Below are 18,450 nucleotides of genomic sequence, written 5' to 3' on the forward strand. Positions count from 1 at the left end.
CTTGGTTTTTGTAAGGGTTCGCTGAAGACCCTGATTTGAAGGTCAGAGGTAGTGAAAGCAACACCTGCAAGTTATGGGGGCCAGTTGTTCAGGTAGGGGGCGATCAACCTCGGTTCGGGTTGACTCAGTAAACCGGCCAATCGGGTCGGCAAAGTATGTAATGTGTGAAAAATATGGTTCACACACAGAGGTTTTATGTGATGAATGGGAAAGAATGACTGTGCATGACGGGGAGAAGTTTCCCCGGGTAGGTAGCTTTAACCCAGATGTGTTACAAAATCTAAGGAGAAGGATATGTCTCATTAAATCAGCAAAGAGACGGATCAAACATTTTGATTGTTTAAAGTTAAGGCAAAAGGAAAGTGAAATACAAAGAAATTTAACTGACATATCTGACTCTCATCTTGGGAAGAGAGACATGGCAATGGAGAGGATTATGGTTGCAGAGAAAGGCACAATGTTGTACGATAAAAATGCACTTAGTAACTGTATTAAGGATGAAAGTAACAAATGTAATAATGTTTATGAAAATGAAAGTGTAAAAATTACAAATGTTAACCTGTGCAAGTCGCACCCCATGTCAAACTTCCCTCAGGATTACAAGCAAGAAAGTGAGCCCAGCACGATGTCGGCACCTCTTCCAGCAGCCATCACACAAGACATCCAGGTGGACGCGACCAAATCGGTAAAGGCAATAATCAAACCCCCTAACGGAGGGTCAGGTGAGGTCGTGTCCACAGGTACGTACAATGTTTTAAATCACGCACAAACAAATGTACCCCATATTGCAAGACCAACACAAGGTGATGTAATTGAGTTTAGTCCTGTCAGGGTGATCACAGTCCCCAATGGGAAGACTGACGATCAGGGAATCATTCCCGTCAAGGACAGTGCAATGCGCCGTCCCTGGTCCCGGACCGAATTGAGATCAATTATGTCTGAATTTCCTGATCCTAGGAAAAATCTAGTCGCATGTCAAAGGTTCATTAAAGAACTAGGAAACTCCACAGAACCCACCAACAAAGATTGGCGGATAGTGCTGAGGGCATGTTTGCCCTCCGGTGTTGACTCTGCAAAATTTATTACTGATTGTCAATTAGACACAGAAGTACCTCAAACGGAGGAACACAATCAGGAATGTATTAAGCAGATCAACCGACAGTTGGGAGTATATTTCCCTGCCATTGTCAAGTGGAATGGAATTTTCTCCATAAGACAAAACGAAGGGGAAAGTATTTCCAATTTTTTCAATCGAGCACTGCAAGTAATGGCTAGGAACACTGGGATCACGGACATCAAAACTAACGCACAGCATAGAGAAATAGCGGTTAAGGTATTAATGAATGGTTTAAAGGAGGTATTGAGAACAAGGGTACAGACCACCAACCCAAACTGGAGAAATATCTCGGTGGCCGCATTAAGAGAGGCCGCTATTGATCATGATCGGAATATCACCAGACACAGGGAGTCACAAAGTGATAAGTTAATGGCCGCAAGTATACAGGCCCTAACCACAAGACCATTCCAGCATAAGCCCCAAACCCCTGCGAGAAATTTAAATGTGATAGTCTGTTACAATTGCCAGAAGGAAGGTCATTTTGCAAGAGATTGTAGATCAGGAAGTAGACAAAAGTCATATCAACCCCCTAGACAACAACATAACCATGATATCCAAGGAAGCAGGGAAGTACAGGGAAAACGGTTGATGGTGATGAGCATCCGAGCGTTTGAGGAGGCATCAAATCAACCAAGACCTCAGGTCATTGACACTTGGAGGAAACCCAGGGTTTGTTATCTTTGTAAAAGAGAAGGGCATTATGCCAGTAACTGTAACAGCCCACATAAAGTCAGACCCCCTAGACATGAATATGACACACCAAATTATAATCAGGGATCACATAGGAAGGAGTTTGGGCCGCACCTGTAACATGCAATCAGGAAAGGTGATCATTAGGACTGATGGTAAGCCTGAGGGTATTGTTAACAAGTTGGGAGGTCATTCCTTGAGGACACGGGAATGACCGGGTAAAATTTGTAATGTATCTGTGAAATGTTTTCTTTTCTTTTTCCCCATCTCTGACGGTTATCGGCAGGACTCAAACATTGCATAGCTACTTGGTCTTTGCAGAAGTCTACCAAACCCCAGCATGACCTACCCGCATCAATGTATCCTGGCCAGATACAAAGGGTGGAGTATGGAGGTGCTGGTGGGAGGGACTGCGCAAGGATACCATTGGGCATGTAGATATGACAGCCTGATGAACAATGTTTTAAAATGTTTGAAAAATGTTTTTCCCTGTTGTTGTTTATTGTTGGTTTATGTAATATATATGTATATGAATTGTTCTCTTTCTCTTTTGTTTTCTCTCTTCTCATTCATGTTTTCATGTTTTAAAGATGGTATGTCACACATCAGTTAGACAAATGGTAATGCAAGATTTTTGCTCCTTACAGAGAGATCGCTGATTTGGAAGAAATATTGTATCATCGGAGTGTTCGGTTGGAAGACTGAGAGACAGCACCTTTGAGATGACAGCAGAACAAGAAGAACAACAAGACTAGAGAACTAATTATCGTAACAAGTTTCTCTCCCCCTCAAATTTTTATTCTGTACCCCCATTACAAATTTCTCCTTTTCTCCTCCTGTAAGATGGACTTGCCCCAAGAGACTGTGATATGGATTTTCCTGTTGACCATGATGTTGACCAGAGCAGTCTGTTTCGGTGAGAGTACCAGTGAGGTCGAGAAAGGATCCAGAATGGATTTCTGATGACTGAGACGGAGGTGTAAATTTCCAATAGCAACACAATCACCAAGCAAAGGCGAGTACCGGAAACGATCTAGCAGCCATGTTATTTGTAGACATTGTGAAGGATTGTTAGCTGAAGAAAATTGTATCTGTAGGCATTGTGACAGTGTAGTTGAGGATGGGTGCATCAAGAAATGCCAATCCAGTTTTAATATCCACATGGACCGGCATCCATTGAGTGACTATCACTCCTTAGTGGGTAAAGTGTTAAATCAAACAGATTGTTGGGTATGCTCTCAAGTACCTCAAGGTCATAGCAAATCAGGACTAGTACCATTTCCTTTAACGATAGGGGAGGTACTTGAGTTAAGTGGTGGGAGACCGGTGGACAAGAGGTTTAATATCTCCAGTCCTCCTAGTTTGAAGCTCCACCAATATCACGTGGATAGATCCCTAGTATGTTTTAACATTTCCAATCCCCGAAAGCCGGGAAATTGGGAAGTGTCATGGAGTAACCAAACCATGACCTTTTCATACAGAGCAGATAGAATGCCAACAGATACAGAGCTTATACGCCACATAGCCAGTAGTGGAAAATATTTCCGATATAGGTATACCCTAGGAAGTAGGACCATGAGAGTTGGAGAGGTATCACCAGGATACTGTGCACACATCGTACAAACCGATACGTGTACTAAACAGATGGGAGAATTAGGGTTAGGAAATTTCATATGGAAAATGTGTAATATGGTTATGTCCTACTCCGTCCCATATGTTCTCCCCGATGATGCATATTTCATATGCGGGAGGAAGGCGTATAAGTGGCTTGCCCCAAACTCAGAAGGGTTATGTTATATTGGAAAAGTACTGCCTGAAGTAATGACTGTATCACATACTAAAATGAAGGATATTCACCGCAGTGCCCAAGCTCCTTATACTCACACTCATTACGAGCACATCGTTAAACGGCACCTGATAGAGAGAACAGAGCATCCGGCCTCTGACCTGATCAGTGAATCCACCGGGATTCAGGTTCCTAATCGCGTTAGATATCACTCGTACCGCCAGAGGAGTGATAAATTATAAATATATATCTGTGCTTGCAAATTTATTAGACAACATCACTGAAATGTATGATGACACATTCAGGTATACTGGAAGGGAGCTCCAAGCTTATAAAACAGAACTGGTTCAGCATAGGATGATTCTCAATTATCTCACAGCTGTGACGGGTGGGTATTGTGTTACCCTAGCGACTCAGTATGGAATAAAGTGCTGCACATATATCACAAACAGCACCAAGGACCTGGTCGAGGTCATAGACCAAAAGATGGACGATATTCTCCAATTAAAGTGGGAATTCCGCAGGAGACACAATCTCACCCTTACTGCTGTGGGTAATGAGCTGACCGGTTGGGTGTCATGGTTGAACCCGCGAAATTGGTTCTCTGGTTTAGGAGAATGGGCTCAAGGAGTTTTAATGGATGTAGGGAAATTTCTTCTGTGTATCTTGGGTGTCGTCATATCGATTGGCTTGATATTTAGATGCGTTCAGGCTTTAACTAAGTGTAAACGAAGTACTAAGGTGATGAGTCTAAGGAGTGAGGACATTGTAATAACAACGACTGATGTGATTTATGACCCAACGATAGAGACAATGTTGTGATGAAAATGTGATTCCACGGTCCGTTTCTTTCACCCGTTTCTCCTTTGTTTTTCTCCAAGGTAAAAAGACCCGCTTGGAAGAGGATTTTGACGACCTTGTATGCAGACAACAGATGGACTAAAGAAGAATTTGACAACCTTTTACACAGACAACTGATGGACTATGCCATAGACCCCCATATCCCTAGTACTTTTAATTTTACGCTAGCCCAACACTTTTTGTAAGTCTATGGACATTGATAAAGCTTTGCTTGCGTTTATTGGCAAAAGCACAAAGAGACTACAGTCAACATGTACATCGAGACAAGACAAGACAAGACCTCAATCGGCAAATGTATATTAAACTCACATAGTTTATCACTGCATTTACCATAATTGTTTCTTATCTTCATCTCTACAACCTTCAGGTAATGACACACATAGTCGATAGGGAATACAGGCACAGATATCAGCATTCACATATTCCCCCATTCATGTATCATCAACTAAAATGTGCTCCTCCATTTTGTTGCAACCAAAAGCCGAAGAGAGCTCGGTAAAGTTTGACAGCCCATCCACAGACCCGTACCACGGGATAAGAAGGAATTCAAATGTATACTTCGCAATACCTCGAAGCTTGTTTTAAAACACGTACGGCACGATGATACATGACCCCCAAACATGGATTCATGCACACATGCTTCTGCTATCTCACTAGGTCATACCCTTTCCTACCTTCTCCTCTCCTTCCCTACCCAATCATAGAAATGTATTTACACATGACATATATTTTTCTCTTTTTGAAATGTTTTAGAAAGTGGCAGTTATTGGTGACTGCCAAAGGGTGGACTGTCAAAGTCAGAAAAATATCACGCTACACACTGCCATATATGCACCTCATGCGAGTGCCTGCTGCGAGTGCATGAGCTCTCCCGTGCGTGCGCATACTCGCTGTTGCGTGCACCCGCAGGCGCACGGTATGCGCATTTACGGTAAAGTTTATGTGCGTCTAGCGGGCGACTCAATCGTTACATATTTTAACCATATAATGTATTTTGTAGATTATGGTCCCTTTGATAAAATCTGAAAGTTTAGTTAATGTAGCATGTTCATAGACAAAGAGATCCCCCTTTGTTTGATACGAAGGGTCAGACGGGTTATACAGTGGTGTTTAGTATCCATCGGAAGAGTATTTAATTAGCAATATTCCGGTGTTGGTTTGAAGCGGATTAATCGCTCGTGCGAATAGTTATGGACATAAGAAGTTTATGAACATTTACTATTATTTGCACTTTATTATCCATGCGGCGGGAAACCTAGTTTCCCACCCACCTGAGCAGTTGGAAATAGTCACAGCCCACCTGTATGAATCAACCTATGACCTTTTGTTATAATGCGAAGACGAATTCCTGTGTCCAATGAACAATAAGAATATAGGGACCATTGTACTGTATTGTGTGTAGTGTATAAAAGGACAAGCCGATCTGGGCCAGCTCTCTATTCTCTTCAACGGTTCTCATTGCTGATAATCGGGAGCTGGATATCCAGAAGGCGCATGCGATTGTTTCCCTTTGTGCGTAAGTTTCTCTGCAACCATATCGTCTTTTATTTAATGTTATAAGCCATTCTCTCTCTCCTTCCCCCTTTAAATGTAATTGTATCTTTACTGTATTTTATGTGTAGTGATTTGGTTAGGTATTTTATGTTATCTTGGTAGTGTATAACTTGTATTGTATTATTCTTTTATCAATTGAACGTTCATTCATTTCCTTAAAAGGCGTTAGACCCTTAGACCGGTATTGTGTGTTCATTATATTGCAGAGGGCAATAGGAGCGTCTCTATCGCTCAAACAGCTTTAGTGTAAACAAGGTTAAGCAGCGTTATATCGCTACAGTGTTTCAGTAAAAAGGTTTACAGTATAAGTATCATTTCTGTGTGTTACATTCAAGGTCTACTGATTGTTATCATGTTAGCGTCTGCGCCGCTCGTGATCTCCTCGTGGTCTCGAGCGTCCGCTACGCTGATAGCGTAGCATTACGGTAGTCGCTTACCTATAGTGTGCCCGATACCAACAGCGTATTCTCGCGAGCGTTTGTGTCGCTCGAGCGGCTCGCTCCCGATACAGCGTCCGCTACGCAAAGAGCGTACCCTTACGGTACCTCGTGCGCCAATTGCGTACTGTGTATCTTAACCTCTTTATAGTGTGTTATATAGGATAAATATTAGGCTTTATCAAGATCTATGACCCAGGGATCCTGGCATGATGTTGTTCAGATGAGACTGAAATTTTTTTAGTCAGGCTCCCACCTCCCAGTCTTCCAGGCATCACGGTCCACCGTCATACAGAAGGCTTTGAGGAAGCAGAACTGGAGCTCTGTTCCTGAGAACCAGCAGTTGCTGGTATGCGTGGTATACCTCTAGCGCCTCTGTTGGCTGTAGAATATCCTCTGGCTTTGCCCTTAAACTTGTTAGTCCGAAAGGAATGTAGAGTAGGTCCTGAGTATGTCTTCCTGGTTGGGGGAGCTGCAGAAGGAAGATATGTGGGCTTACCCGCAGTAGCTCTGGAGATCCATTTGTCCAGTTTATCTCCAAATAAGACCTCTCCTGTGAAGGGTAGACCTTCCACACCTTTCCTGGAGTCCGCGGTCCACTGGAGTAACCATAAGCCCCTGTGTGCTGACACTGCCATAGCAGTGGTGCGTGCTTTAAGGAAACCTACTTCCTTTATGGCTTCCACCATAAAGTTCGCAGACTCCTGTATATGTTGCAGAAGTAACACAATCTCCCCCCTAGATAAGGAATCCAACCCTTCAATGAGGTTACCCAACCATTTAGCAATGGCTTTAGTAATCCACGCACATGCTATAATGGGTCTCTGAGCTACCCCAGCAGTTGTGTACAAGGATTTGAGTGTAGTCTCAATCTTACGATCAGCTGTGTCTGTCAGAGAGGCTGCACGAGGGACAGGTAACACAATCTTTCGTGACAATCTGGACACAGGTACATCCACTATCAGTGGACTTTCCCATTTTCTCCTATCCTCAGGAGGAAAAGGAAAAGATGAGAGTAACCTTTTAGGTATTTGAAATTTCTTATCAGGATTAACCCACGGTTCTTCAAACAGGGTATTCAATTCCTTTGACACAGGAAAAGTGGCTGAGGATTTCTTTTTTACATTAAAATAAGATTCCTCCCAACTCCTCTGTCACCTTATCAGGAACTTGCAGAAAGTCTCTGATAGCTTCTATAAGAGCCTCTATTCCCTCTGACAGAGCAGCATACCCCCTTCTGAATCCACCTCTCCCTCCTCCATGTCTGACCCCTCAGCGTCAGAGTCAGACTGCAGGATATGGGCCAAAGGACGTTTTTGTGGACAAATGGCAGGGGACAGACGCTTGTTTGGGTACTGAGTCTCTGTTCATAATCTCATCCACAGACTGTCTTAAGTATTGCGTCTCTTTCTCATTGCGGGACAATTTAGAGATATTGGAAATCATTCCTTTAATGGAGTCCAGCCATGCTGGTTCAGCCCCGCTAGCCTGGGAAGGTGCACTACAGTGAGCATATACAGTAGCTGTGAGTTCCCTGGGGAAGAGGAACACTCTGTCGAACATGAAACACACTCTTTGCCTGACATATTGTAAATGTGACAGCAGACACACACACACACACACACACACACACACACACACACACACACACACACACACACACACAGGAAAAGGTTAAAAGCACAATTAACTTACAAAGAGAGAGACAGAGATATTTTGGAGACAGCACACCGCACCCTTATTGCTAATGCCAAGCTTAGCCGGGTTGCAGACTAAGTACCAAGACTGGGGACTTAGTAACCTAATAATCACCCCCCCCCCCTGCTATGACCCCCTGGTACCGCTGAGGTAATCTGGAGTCACACCGGAGGAGCTGCGAGTCCTTTTCAGTCAGCGTCTGTGACCACTGCAGAGGGAAAATGGCGCTGGTGAGCTGCTGGATCCGCTCATAGTGAAGCCCCATCCCCTCAATGGCGCGCGGTCTTCCCGCTTTTTTTTATACTGGCTGAGGAAATTTGTGCTTAAAATGGAGACCGATCCGTTTTAAGGCTTTGTTTGCCAGTTTGGGTACAGTGTACTGAGACGCAGTTGTGTACTGAGTCTGGAGACGCAATCCGCCCCGGTTAGAAGCCGTGCGTCTCCGTACCCTCATGCCGCCATAATGGCCGGTGACCCGCTAACCGGGACGCCGGTTTAGTACTCACCACTCTCCTGGCTTAGTTAGGGGTGGCGGCGTGCTGCGTAAATGTGGGGCTTGCAATTAGTTCCCTCAGGAGCTAGTGTGCTCATACCCTTTTCACAACATATTTAATGGGTCGCACTGGGAACTTGTGGACGGGTGTGAACCACTTGTGACCCCTTTCAGACTAGCGATGGCCATCAACCATTGATGATTCTAAATCATCAATGGTTTATAGTCAATGTTGAATAGTTTTGTCATCGATGGGGGAGAACCAGATGGTTTTCTGCCATCAATGATGAAGAACCGCATGATGGTTCTTCCCCCACCCCCCTACAGAGTGCAGACCCGGCAATAACCCAGGTTATTTTGGCGATGGTAAAGGGGTTTTAGCCTGCTTGCAGACAGACATGCAGACTCCATCCTACTGTGCCCAACTGGTACAAAAAAACATCTTCCAGGGGTGAAAATTTGGAAAATGCATGTGTGTCCAATTCTGCATGAGCTTCTAAGCTAGTAGAACAGCCACAGGTATGATGGGTTTCAGTTGTATTCAAAACAAGCAACACTACAGAAACAATACAATAAATTGACAAAATAACATTTGACAATGTCATAACGTATTGTTAAATTACAAACTCTCCCAAATAAAACACACACACAAAAGTCAACAAAAACCTAAATATTAACATGTCCATGCAACAAATTACAACAATGCAGCAAAACGGTTATACATTTGCTTTTCTATTTAATGACATATAAATAAATTAATAAGTAACTTATCCAGAGCATAATTACATAAAATATCAAATGACTCCCTTCAGTATATATCATTTCTCAGAGTGCTACAGCTATTCAATCCTATATAAAATGAGAGCCACTCACCAGTATGAGAATGTTTGCATAATAATTCCAGGGAAACACCACATTCAGGATCTTGTTTATTAGTCTATCTCATAAGTACTAAACAGACTACACAACGGCTTTAAAGGGAGAGTAACGCATAAGACACAAACCTTGTAACCCTGACTGGCCCACTGTCAACAAAGGAAGATATTGTTCTTCTACTCAGGGAAAAATAACTAGTAAAATGGTTGACATCTGTATTCAGAAAACGTTTCCTGGAATGCGACCAATATGCTTGAGTGTACAAAATAGTGATTCTCTCGCATGCCTAACTTCAGTCTGTGACCAAAAGTACAAGAACTCACCAGTGACCAATTTAAACTGCCGACAGCAAGCTGTAGCAATGCTTACTGTATATACACTTTCGGATGTTAGTGATATTTATTGTCTATAGACTGAAAATGAAGGTACTATTATAGCATTTACTTTCAAATATACTACCTTCATGATGAATATTTTGTTTTGTTTAAATAAAATGTATCATTGCTCAAAAATTACCACCACAATTGTTGATTCACGAGTTTACAAAACATGAATCTGTGACAAAGTTAGTGCTCTCTTCTTCTGTACCCAGAAGTAGCCCACAATGTCAACTAAATACAGGTAATCTGTATACATGGCAAATATTTACTTGCTACAATTTGTTACACTGCCTCATAACCACATAATGATCTCATAACTCGGCTCAAGCAGGAACAATTTGGGCCAAAGCAGCTAAAGTCCAACAGCATTGGATGAAGCTTTTAAAAATATTAGTTACATTATAGTTGTATATTAACACTTAATTTTCCTCTTCTACAGATGACCCCAATGGCTTAGCAGCTGTGGTGCCACCATGAACCTCGCCCCGAGGTTATGATCCATAACAGACAGATCATTTAGCTGCACAGCACATAAAGCTATAATATGAAAAATGAATATATTGGAAACATGGATTCTGCCCACTTATCAGTTCCAGGAATTGGTTACTTTGAGTAAATGGTTAGCTGGCCCTGCTGGCTAAATACACTCACATGCAAGTTTTGGTGCTACTTGACATTATAAACAAGATGGACATCATGTAGCTGAAGGACGTCGGATAAAAGAGGGCTGCCCCAGAGGAGCTCGATCTCAATGTCATGTGTACTCAAAACAACTGAATGACAGGTAAAAATAAATCCAGGTTTCAAGTGTCATCCATAAAGTATAATAAACACATGCTGAAAGATATCGTAGACATTTAGTAAATTATGATATTAGGCGGAGAAATAGGTAATTTGTCTGACAAACTAATTAACATTTAGAAGCCCATATTAAGCAGGATGCAGCCATAATGTTGAAATTTACAATGTGGACATTCATCATGTCTACAGTTATGATGTCAACATGGAACGTGTCAGCATTTGCAGAATGTCTATATGTGAAATGTCGACATTCTGCATGGAGCGGAGGGGATTAGAGTTAGGCTATGGGAGTGGAGAGTAAACGGCCCCATACACTACTGTGACATGTCAGACCCTCATGTCGCAGGCGATCACCCTTGAACTGCCTGGCAGCCTCCCAGGCGGCAGGATGCTTACGATGTATCTTATGCGATCCTAGCCATGCCTGCGGGGTCCGACATATCACTAGTGCAGCACAGTCAATCTAGGGGATCCGATCAGATGCTCACGGGACCGTGCATCGGATCAGATGTAAAACACATCCGATATGCCCGATTTCATCCGATATATAAGCCCGAATGGCCGAAATCGGGCATTATTGCTGCAGTGTATGGGGCCCCTGAAGGCCGGTAAAGATGGTGTAATGGTTATATATATATATATATATATATATATACACACACACACACACACACACACACACACACTGTAGAGATCAGCAGAACTCCATTCCGTTACAAATTTGGAAATAACGCTGGTGCCTTCCCAGCAACAACCATAGACTGGATGCCCACAGATAAAGAGAATGGTCGGCGGCACTCACGGCTCCCGGTTAGGGAATGAAAGAGGACATAGCGATTGTGTCCTCTTTCATTCCCTAACCGGGAGCCGTGAGTGCCGCCGACTATTCTCTTATATATATATATATATATATATATATATATATATATATATATATATATTTTCCCCCCTTCCCCGCCACAACACAGCTCGGAAATGTCAGGATTTTATTTTCTATTAAAAAAAAAAAAAAAAGTATCAAGCACTGCAATTCCTCGACACATGCGCTACAGAATGCAGATGTCGGCGGCGGCAGTGCGTAGTATGTGATGCACCCTGGCCAGGTAACATACTCCTGGCTCCGGTCGCATCACATGCGACCAAGCCAGGCAAGTGGTTAACAAGACATAAAAAGTCTAGGTTATGTTTGAACAATAAAACCTGATGATTATTTTTGGTATTAGCAACATGCTATTACACTGTTAAACAGTGTAGTTTGGAGAAGCAGATAATATCTAGTATTAAAACCAGTCATTTTTTACTTATAGATTACAGCAAAGCTACTATCAGAATGGCATTATATGGACAGGACTGCATGTTATTTAGGTGAAGGATTCACAACGCAACCAAGCAGCATAACAGCAAATGTAAAACTACAGAACCTGGTCTGCCCACAGACTTCACAGTTTAGTCATATTCATTCAACAACCATGTAAAACACAGTAAAGCTGTAGAGAAAAAACACAACTGCATCAACCAGTAACACTTCTCAATCCTCATGCCTGAGCTAAGTATTGTTAATTATGCAGTCCGTGAGAATTGTAATACAGTAACATTTTTTCTTACAGCATTTTAATCTATGAAGCACAAAAACTTACATCTAGTAGTGTGTGCAAATGCTGATCTTGGAAAACGCTATGAAGGAAATCCAGGTCTTTCTCACTGCAGTCTGTGAGCGCATGGATCTCCTCCAGGCTATCCAGCACTTGTGATACCGCTCCTGTAGGCAAACAGGGAAAAATGTTAAAAAAATAAATAAATAAAAGAAACAGCTTTACAGCAAAAGATGACCTTTGGACACTAAACTCAATTGACTAGCTATGATTAATGAGAACCATTAGAGAAAAGGTAGTGACACATCCAGAGACATTTAGAAACAAAAGAGAAGTTAAAAAAAAAAAAATCAGACAGAAGTAAGCACTGAAGTGAGAGAAAGACTTGTGTAAGAAACATGGTAGTAACTGGAAAATATGCAATATTAAAGTGCCCTACACACCTAGCGATTGGCTGCTGAGATGCCCGACGGCCGATATGTTCGGCAGGCGACCCGGAGGCACGCGCTGGGGGAGGGGGGGGGGGGGGGGGGGAGACTAGGTGATGTGGGGAGTGAAGATTCTTCACCTGGCTCCATAGCACTGCATGCTAATATGGACGAGAGTGTCCATAGTGGCTGGCATGTTTAAACGAGCCGGCATCAACAATGAACGAGCGCGGGGCCGTGCATCATTCGTCGTTGGTGCATACACACTAAGATATGAATGATATCTCGTTCATTAATGAGCTAGTTAGTTCATATCTTTTGCGTAGTGTGTAGGCCTGTAAGACAAGTACAGAGAAAAAAGGTTTATCACAATTTAAAGACAAAACCTGTGCCAAGAGGCTTGTTTTTGTAAGAGGTAGGTAACTGCAAACTCATCAATACCAAATCTTTGAAATCTGGAAGCAAAATAGACACATGGGGCCGGATGTAATGCCGTCCAAGTTGGCCGGAGGTGCAGGTTGTTGGCCGAACTCAGATTTTCTTTAAAGTTGAAATTACTTACAAGGCAAAACCACGCAAAAAACTCTTTTTAAAAAAAAAATGTCTGTTTGGCTGGCCACTGGCCAACTCAGACTGCATTACAACTGGCTCATGGGACCATTTACAAAAGTGGAAAAATGTGGAGGTATAAAAATACAGTACATGCTAAATCCAAGTGGGCTAAAGGACCTATGATGATGTCACAACCACGTAACCCACCTCATCATCAAGGGGACATTCAGCACACCGGGAGGGGACGGTTAGATTTAGGCACTGGGGTGTCGGATAGGGTTAGGCTGCGGGTGGGCACGTCAGGGTAAGGCTGCGGGTGGACACGTCAGGGTTAGGCAAGGTCCTTTAGCCCACTTGGATTTAAACTCAACCATAAAAATACTGTTAATATATCATACATCTACTTATAGAGGGAATTGCAGAGTGTACCCTTAAAAAAGGGAGAAAAAATGGCAAGCAAATTAAATAAAACAACAACAACAACAAAAACATATGTTTTATGTGCAAAAGTGCAAGGTTTTATTGCACAAGGAGCTAACCTAATCAACCACATGGGATGTAGCAAGAGCTATGGGTGTTTTAGATTCTGACAGTTGCCAGTACTTGCCAATAATAACAACTGGACTGCTTTCCCTCTTTCAAGGAAATGAAAAGGGCAGCATGCATCTATTGTATGTGCAGATATTGCAACTTCAATGGAAAAACTTGAATTTACTGTTGCTTTAAAGTAATTACATTTGTGTCCACATACATCTATACTCAAAATGCGCCAAATAGTAAAAAAAGCCACAGACAGCTATGCTACGAGTGACCTACACCATGCATAGTTATACTTTATCCACAACTAATTACTTTGTGATGAAAGAAAGTAATTGTAGGTACCTAGTACACTATCTATGAACCAAAGTGCAAAATTGAGGGAATTGCACCAGGTATCTTGCTCCATATGGCGTAAAAAGGAAAGGTGTATGAGGCCACATCTGCATTCAGTCAACAGAAAAACAAGGCTCACAAGAACAGTAGCTTAGAACCAAGAAACAGGAGCTGCAATTAATTATGAGAAAAGGTAGTACTGTACTTTAAAATTACTTTGAAAAAAAATAGGATTTTAATACCTACCGGTAAATCCTTTTCTCTTAGTCCGTAGACAATGCTGGGGACTCCAAAAGGACCATGGGGTATAGACGGGATCCGCAGGAGCTTGGGCACACTAAAAAGACTTTGACTGGGTGTGAACTGGCTCCTCTCTCTATGCCCCTCCCCCAGACCTCAGTTATATGAACTGTGCCCAGGAGAGACGGACATTTCGAGGAAAGAATTTATTGTTTAAACACTTTGAGTGTCATACCAGCTCACACCACGAACATACTGCAAAACGTGGCATTCAATAGAATACTAGCCAACGGCATGAAAAAATACACAGCCACATATTGAGAGAATATGTAACACAACCTGTGTGTCAACACAACCAACAGCCTGACAGAAAGAAACACCACAAGAGTGTAACCATAACCAATAACTGCAGCCACAGTACGCACTGGGACAGGCGCCCAGCATCATCTACGGACTAAGAGAAAAGGATTTACCGGTAGGTATTAAAATCCTATTTTCTCATACGTCCTAGAGGATGCTGGGGACTCCAAAAGGACCATGGGGTTTATACCAAAGCTCCAGACCTGGCGGGAGAGTGCGGACGACTCTGCAGCACCGATTGAGCAAACAAAAGGTCCCCATCAGCCAGGGTATCAAACTTGTAGAGCATAGCAAAAGTGTTTGAACCCGACCAAGCAGCCTCGGAGATGAAACTCTGAGGCTCCTCGGGCATCCGCCCAAGCAGAAACCATCTTCCTAGTAGAATGGGTCTCCACCGACTTCGGCAACGATAATCCAGCCATAGAACGAGCACGCCGAGTCGGATCACAGATCTAGCGTGTAACCGACTGTAGAGACACAGGCGCCCCAACCACGCTGGGAGCATACTGAACAAAGAGCCTCTGATTCCGCAATCGGAGCCAATTTGGTAACATAAATATTCAAAGCTCTGACTACATCGAGAGACCTTGAATCAGCTGAAGTAACCACAGGCATCAAATAGGCTGGTTTCTGCAAAACACCTAAACCACTGTTGGCAGAACTATTATCCGAGTTCTCAATTTCGCTCTATCCTCCTGGAAGATCTAATAGGGGCTCTTGTGAGACCCAGCCGCTACATCTGACACCCACCCTGCGGACGCCAAAGCCAAAAACACGACCACTCTCCGAGAGAGAAATTTTAATACAACCCTTCAGACAGGTTCCAATCATTGTGACACAAGGACACTCGGCACTACTGCGAGGTCCCAAGGTGCAACTGGGGGCACCAATGGAGGTTGGATGTGCAGTACTCCTTCCACGAAGGTCCGAACTTCCGGAAAGGTCGCCAATTCTTTCTTGAAAGAAACTTTATAAGGCCAAAACCGCACTTGAATGGAGCCTAACTTTAGGCCTGCACCCACACCTGCTTGCAAAGAATGGAGAAGAACGACCCAGCTGAAGCTTCCGTAATAGCCTTTTTGGATTCACACCAAGACACCTATTTTCTCCACACACGGTGGTAAGGCTTTGCCGTTACTTCTAGTCTAGCCTGAAGGAAAGTGGAAATGACTTCACTGGGAATACCCTTTCTGGCTAGGATATGGCGTTCAACCGCCACGCCGCCAAACGCAACCGCGGTAAGTCTTGATACACGCCCGGATCTTAATGTAACAGTTCCTCCCGTAGAGGAAGAGGCCAGGGAACTTCTATGAGGAAATCTTGAAGAACTGGATACCAAGCCCTCCATGTTCAGACCGGAACAATGACGATCGCCTGAACTTTTGTTCGTCTTACGTTTATCACCTTCAGAAGAGTGAAAACGGAGAGGACACATAGACCGACTGAAAACACCCAAGGTGACCCGAGGACGTCCACTGCTATAGCTTGAGTGACCCCTGACCTGGACCCATGATACTGCCATCACTCCTGTGAAATGGCAAAGACAATCCTGGATATCAACCAAGGTAAGCCGAATGCGGAGAAAAACGTATTTAACCCCTTTTCTACCTTTACGTGCTGGAGCTCCCTGGCCTGAGAGATTCCATCCTGTAGTTCAACTTTGTAAGTAGAAATCTTTGTTTCTTTTTTTTTTTTTTTTACAGGGACAGCAGGACAATGGCCTGAACCTGACGCAACTCTGGTATGGCGTCGCGTACCACCTCACCTTCTAGAGGGGAATCCCTAAGATCTATTCAAAAACTCAGTGAGGGTAATCATCTGTAAACTCCAGCATATCCCCTTTTGGATTCTATGAGAAACTCACAGGTCCAAGTCCCTTCCCGGACTGACCGAAAAATAATAGACGAGTTCCCACCAGAGTGGGCTCCAGCCAGATAGACCCAGCGACATGCTGTGGATATGGTAGAACAGAAAACAACATCCGCTTCTGCGAACCTAACAAGGCTGTAGAACTCTTACCTTGTCACCTTCCACAATCTGCACCGAGAAGGAAAAAAGAAAGGTATCTAAACGGTTAAAATGACTGCATCCCACAACCGAATGCGTCACCAGCCCTTGTGAGGGAATCTAACTCACCAAGTTAGATTTACCCGCGGTATCCGCCGAAATTGACTGAACTGAGGCCTCCCCAACAGCTGTACACCGTCCCAGGGAAATACTCCAGTATCTCGGAGTCAGCCTCAGCATTTCTTCTGCAGTCGTACAGCAACCTGCCTCCATGTTATAGAAAAGGATCAACATAAGAAACATCCCCTCTCTCTATAGAGTAATTCTATCGGATGCCTTACCGAATACAAACACTCCCCCATATGCAGGCAATGCAAACAACTCCAAAGTAAAGAATAAAAAATCACTTAGCTTCCTGTATACGATCCTTTGTGACAGCGCCCTGTGTCGACCAGGAGTGGACTTTCACAGCATTCTATCCACAGCGGGAAAAGAATAAACATTCGGATTCCTTGAGGATCTGAGACCAACTCGCCACAGTCAACCTAGAGCTTTACCAGCAGAGCGACCAGCACATGAGAAGGAATACTATTATTCCAGCCTTCATTATAAATCATAATATGAATATACATAATGCAATACACAATTACACACATATCCTATACACACACACATATATATATATATATATACATACATACATATAATCGGATTATCCGGAACCAACGGTTCCCTAGTGACATTAATGTGTTCTGACTGTGTATGACCATGTACTGAATGCCCCAGTTGTGGATATAGCAGGAAACATTATGGTCGACAGAAAAACCTAGTATTCGTCGACAGCAGGGAATAGTAACCTAGGCAAAATAACATTCTTGCGACCCTGAGGGGTCCGAGGGGAGTATACATAAATAATTTTAACAACACTCCCCCACATATACTACCATGTCCGTGTTCGAGCTACAGGCCCATGGAACCAAACCCTACATATACATATAATAAACATATATACAGGCATAAGGCAGGTACAGCATGTTAATTTACACCCAGTAATAACAGTTGGTGCTGACAGGGTCACCCACATACTACTGTGCTTCCCATACAGTCTGTACTTATGACAAGCATACAACTACCGACCTGTTGACTCTATCAAGTACCAACAGGCGTCGGCGATGTCGACAGTGACCCCATATCGGTTTGTGACCGATCACTCACTCATGTACACACATGTGGACTATAGTGGGTATAACTGACAGGGAACTCACACAGAAATATGCACAACAATGATTATATGGCCATTTCTAAACAAATAGTGTTATATATATCTCAATATACCACTAAAAACTCTGTGCCCCCCCTCGTTTGTACTGCATCACCTTTTTGGTGGGGACAGAGAGAAAAATGGTACTGAACACTGCTGTGAGGGATAAGCCCCACCCCCTTTTCAGCGCGCTTCAGCCCCATTATAATAAAGTGTAACATGCGGGCAGGGGACCGTATATAGTGTCTAGGCACTATATACATTCACAAAACACATGTATATTGCTGTCCAGGGCGTCTCCCCCCCCCCCCAAGTGACCGCTGGCGTGTGCGGGATCAATGGCGCGCAGCGCTACCGCTGCTGTTCGGCAGGGGTATCGTACCGGGTGTCCGGGCCCCAAGTATGCCTGTGTAAAACAAAGAACCTCAGTAACATGCTGCCCAG

General features: G+C 43.4%; 1 protein-coding gene across 13 annotated transcripts in view; it reads right to left on the reverse strand.

Annotated features, from left to right (window-relative positions):
* Positions 1–18,450, reverse strand: part of CASK (calcium/calmodulin dependent serine protein kinase) — an 887,710-nt gene that overhangs the window by 280,979 nt on the left and 588,281 nt on the right. For all 13 annotated transcript variants that reach the window (XM_063955614.1, XM_063955617.1, XM_063955611.1 and 10 more), the window contains one exon: positions 12,331–12,452. In XM_063955614.1, coding sequence (XP_063811684.1) covers positions 12,331–12,452 — 122 coding nt within the window. The remainder of the gene's footprint in view (positions 1–12,330; positions 12,453–18,450) is intronic.

This window comes from Pseudophryne corroboree, chromosome 2, assembly GCF_028390025.1.
Source record: "Pseudophryne corroboree isolate aPseCor3 chromosome 2, aPseCor3.hap2, whole genome shotgun sequence".
NCBI lineage: Eukaryota > Metazoa > Chordata > Amphibia > Anura > Myobatrachidae > Pseudophryne > Pseudophryne corroboree.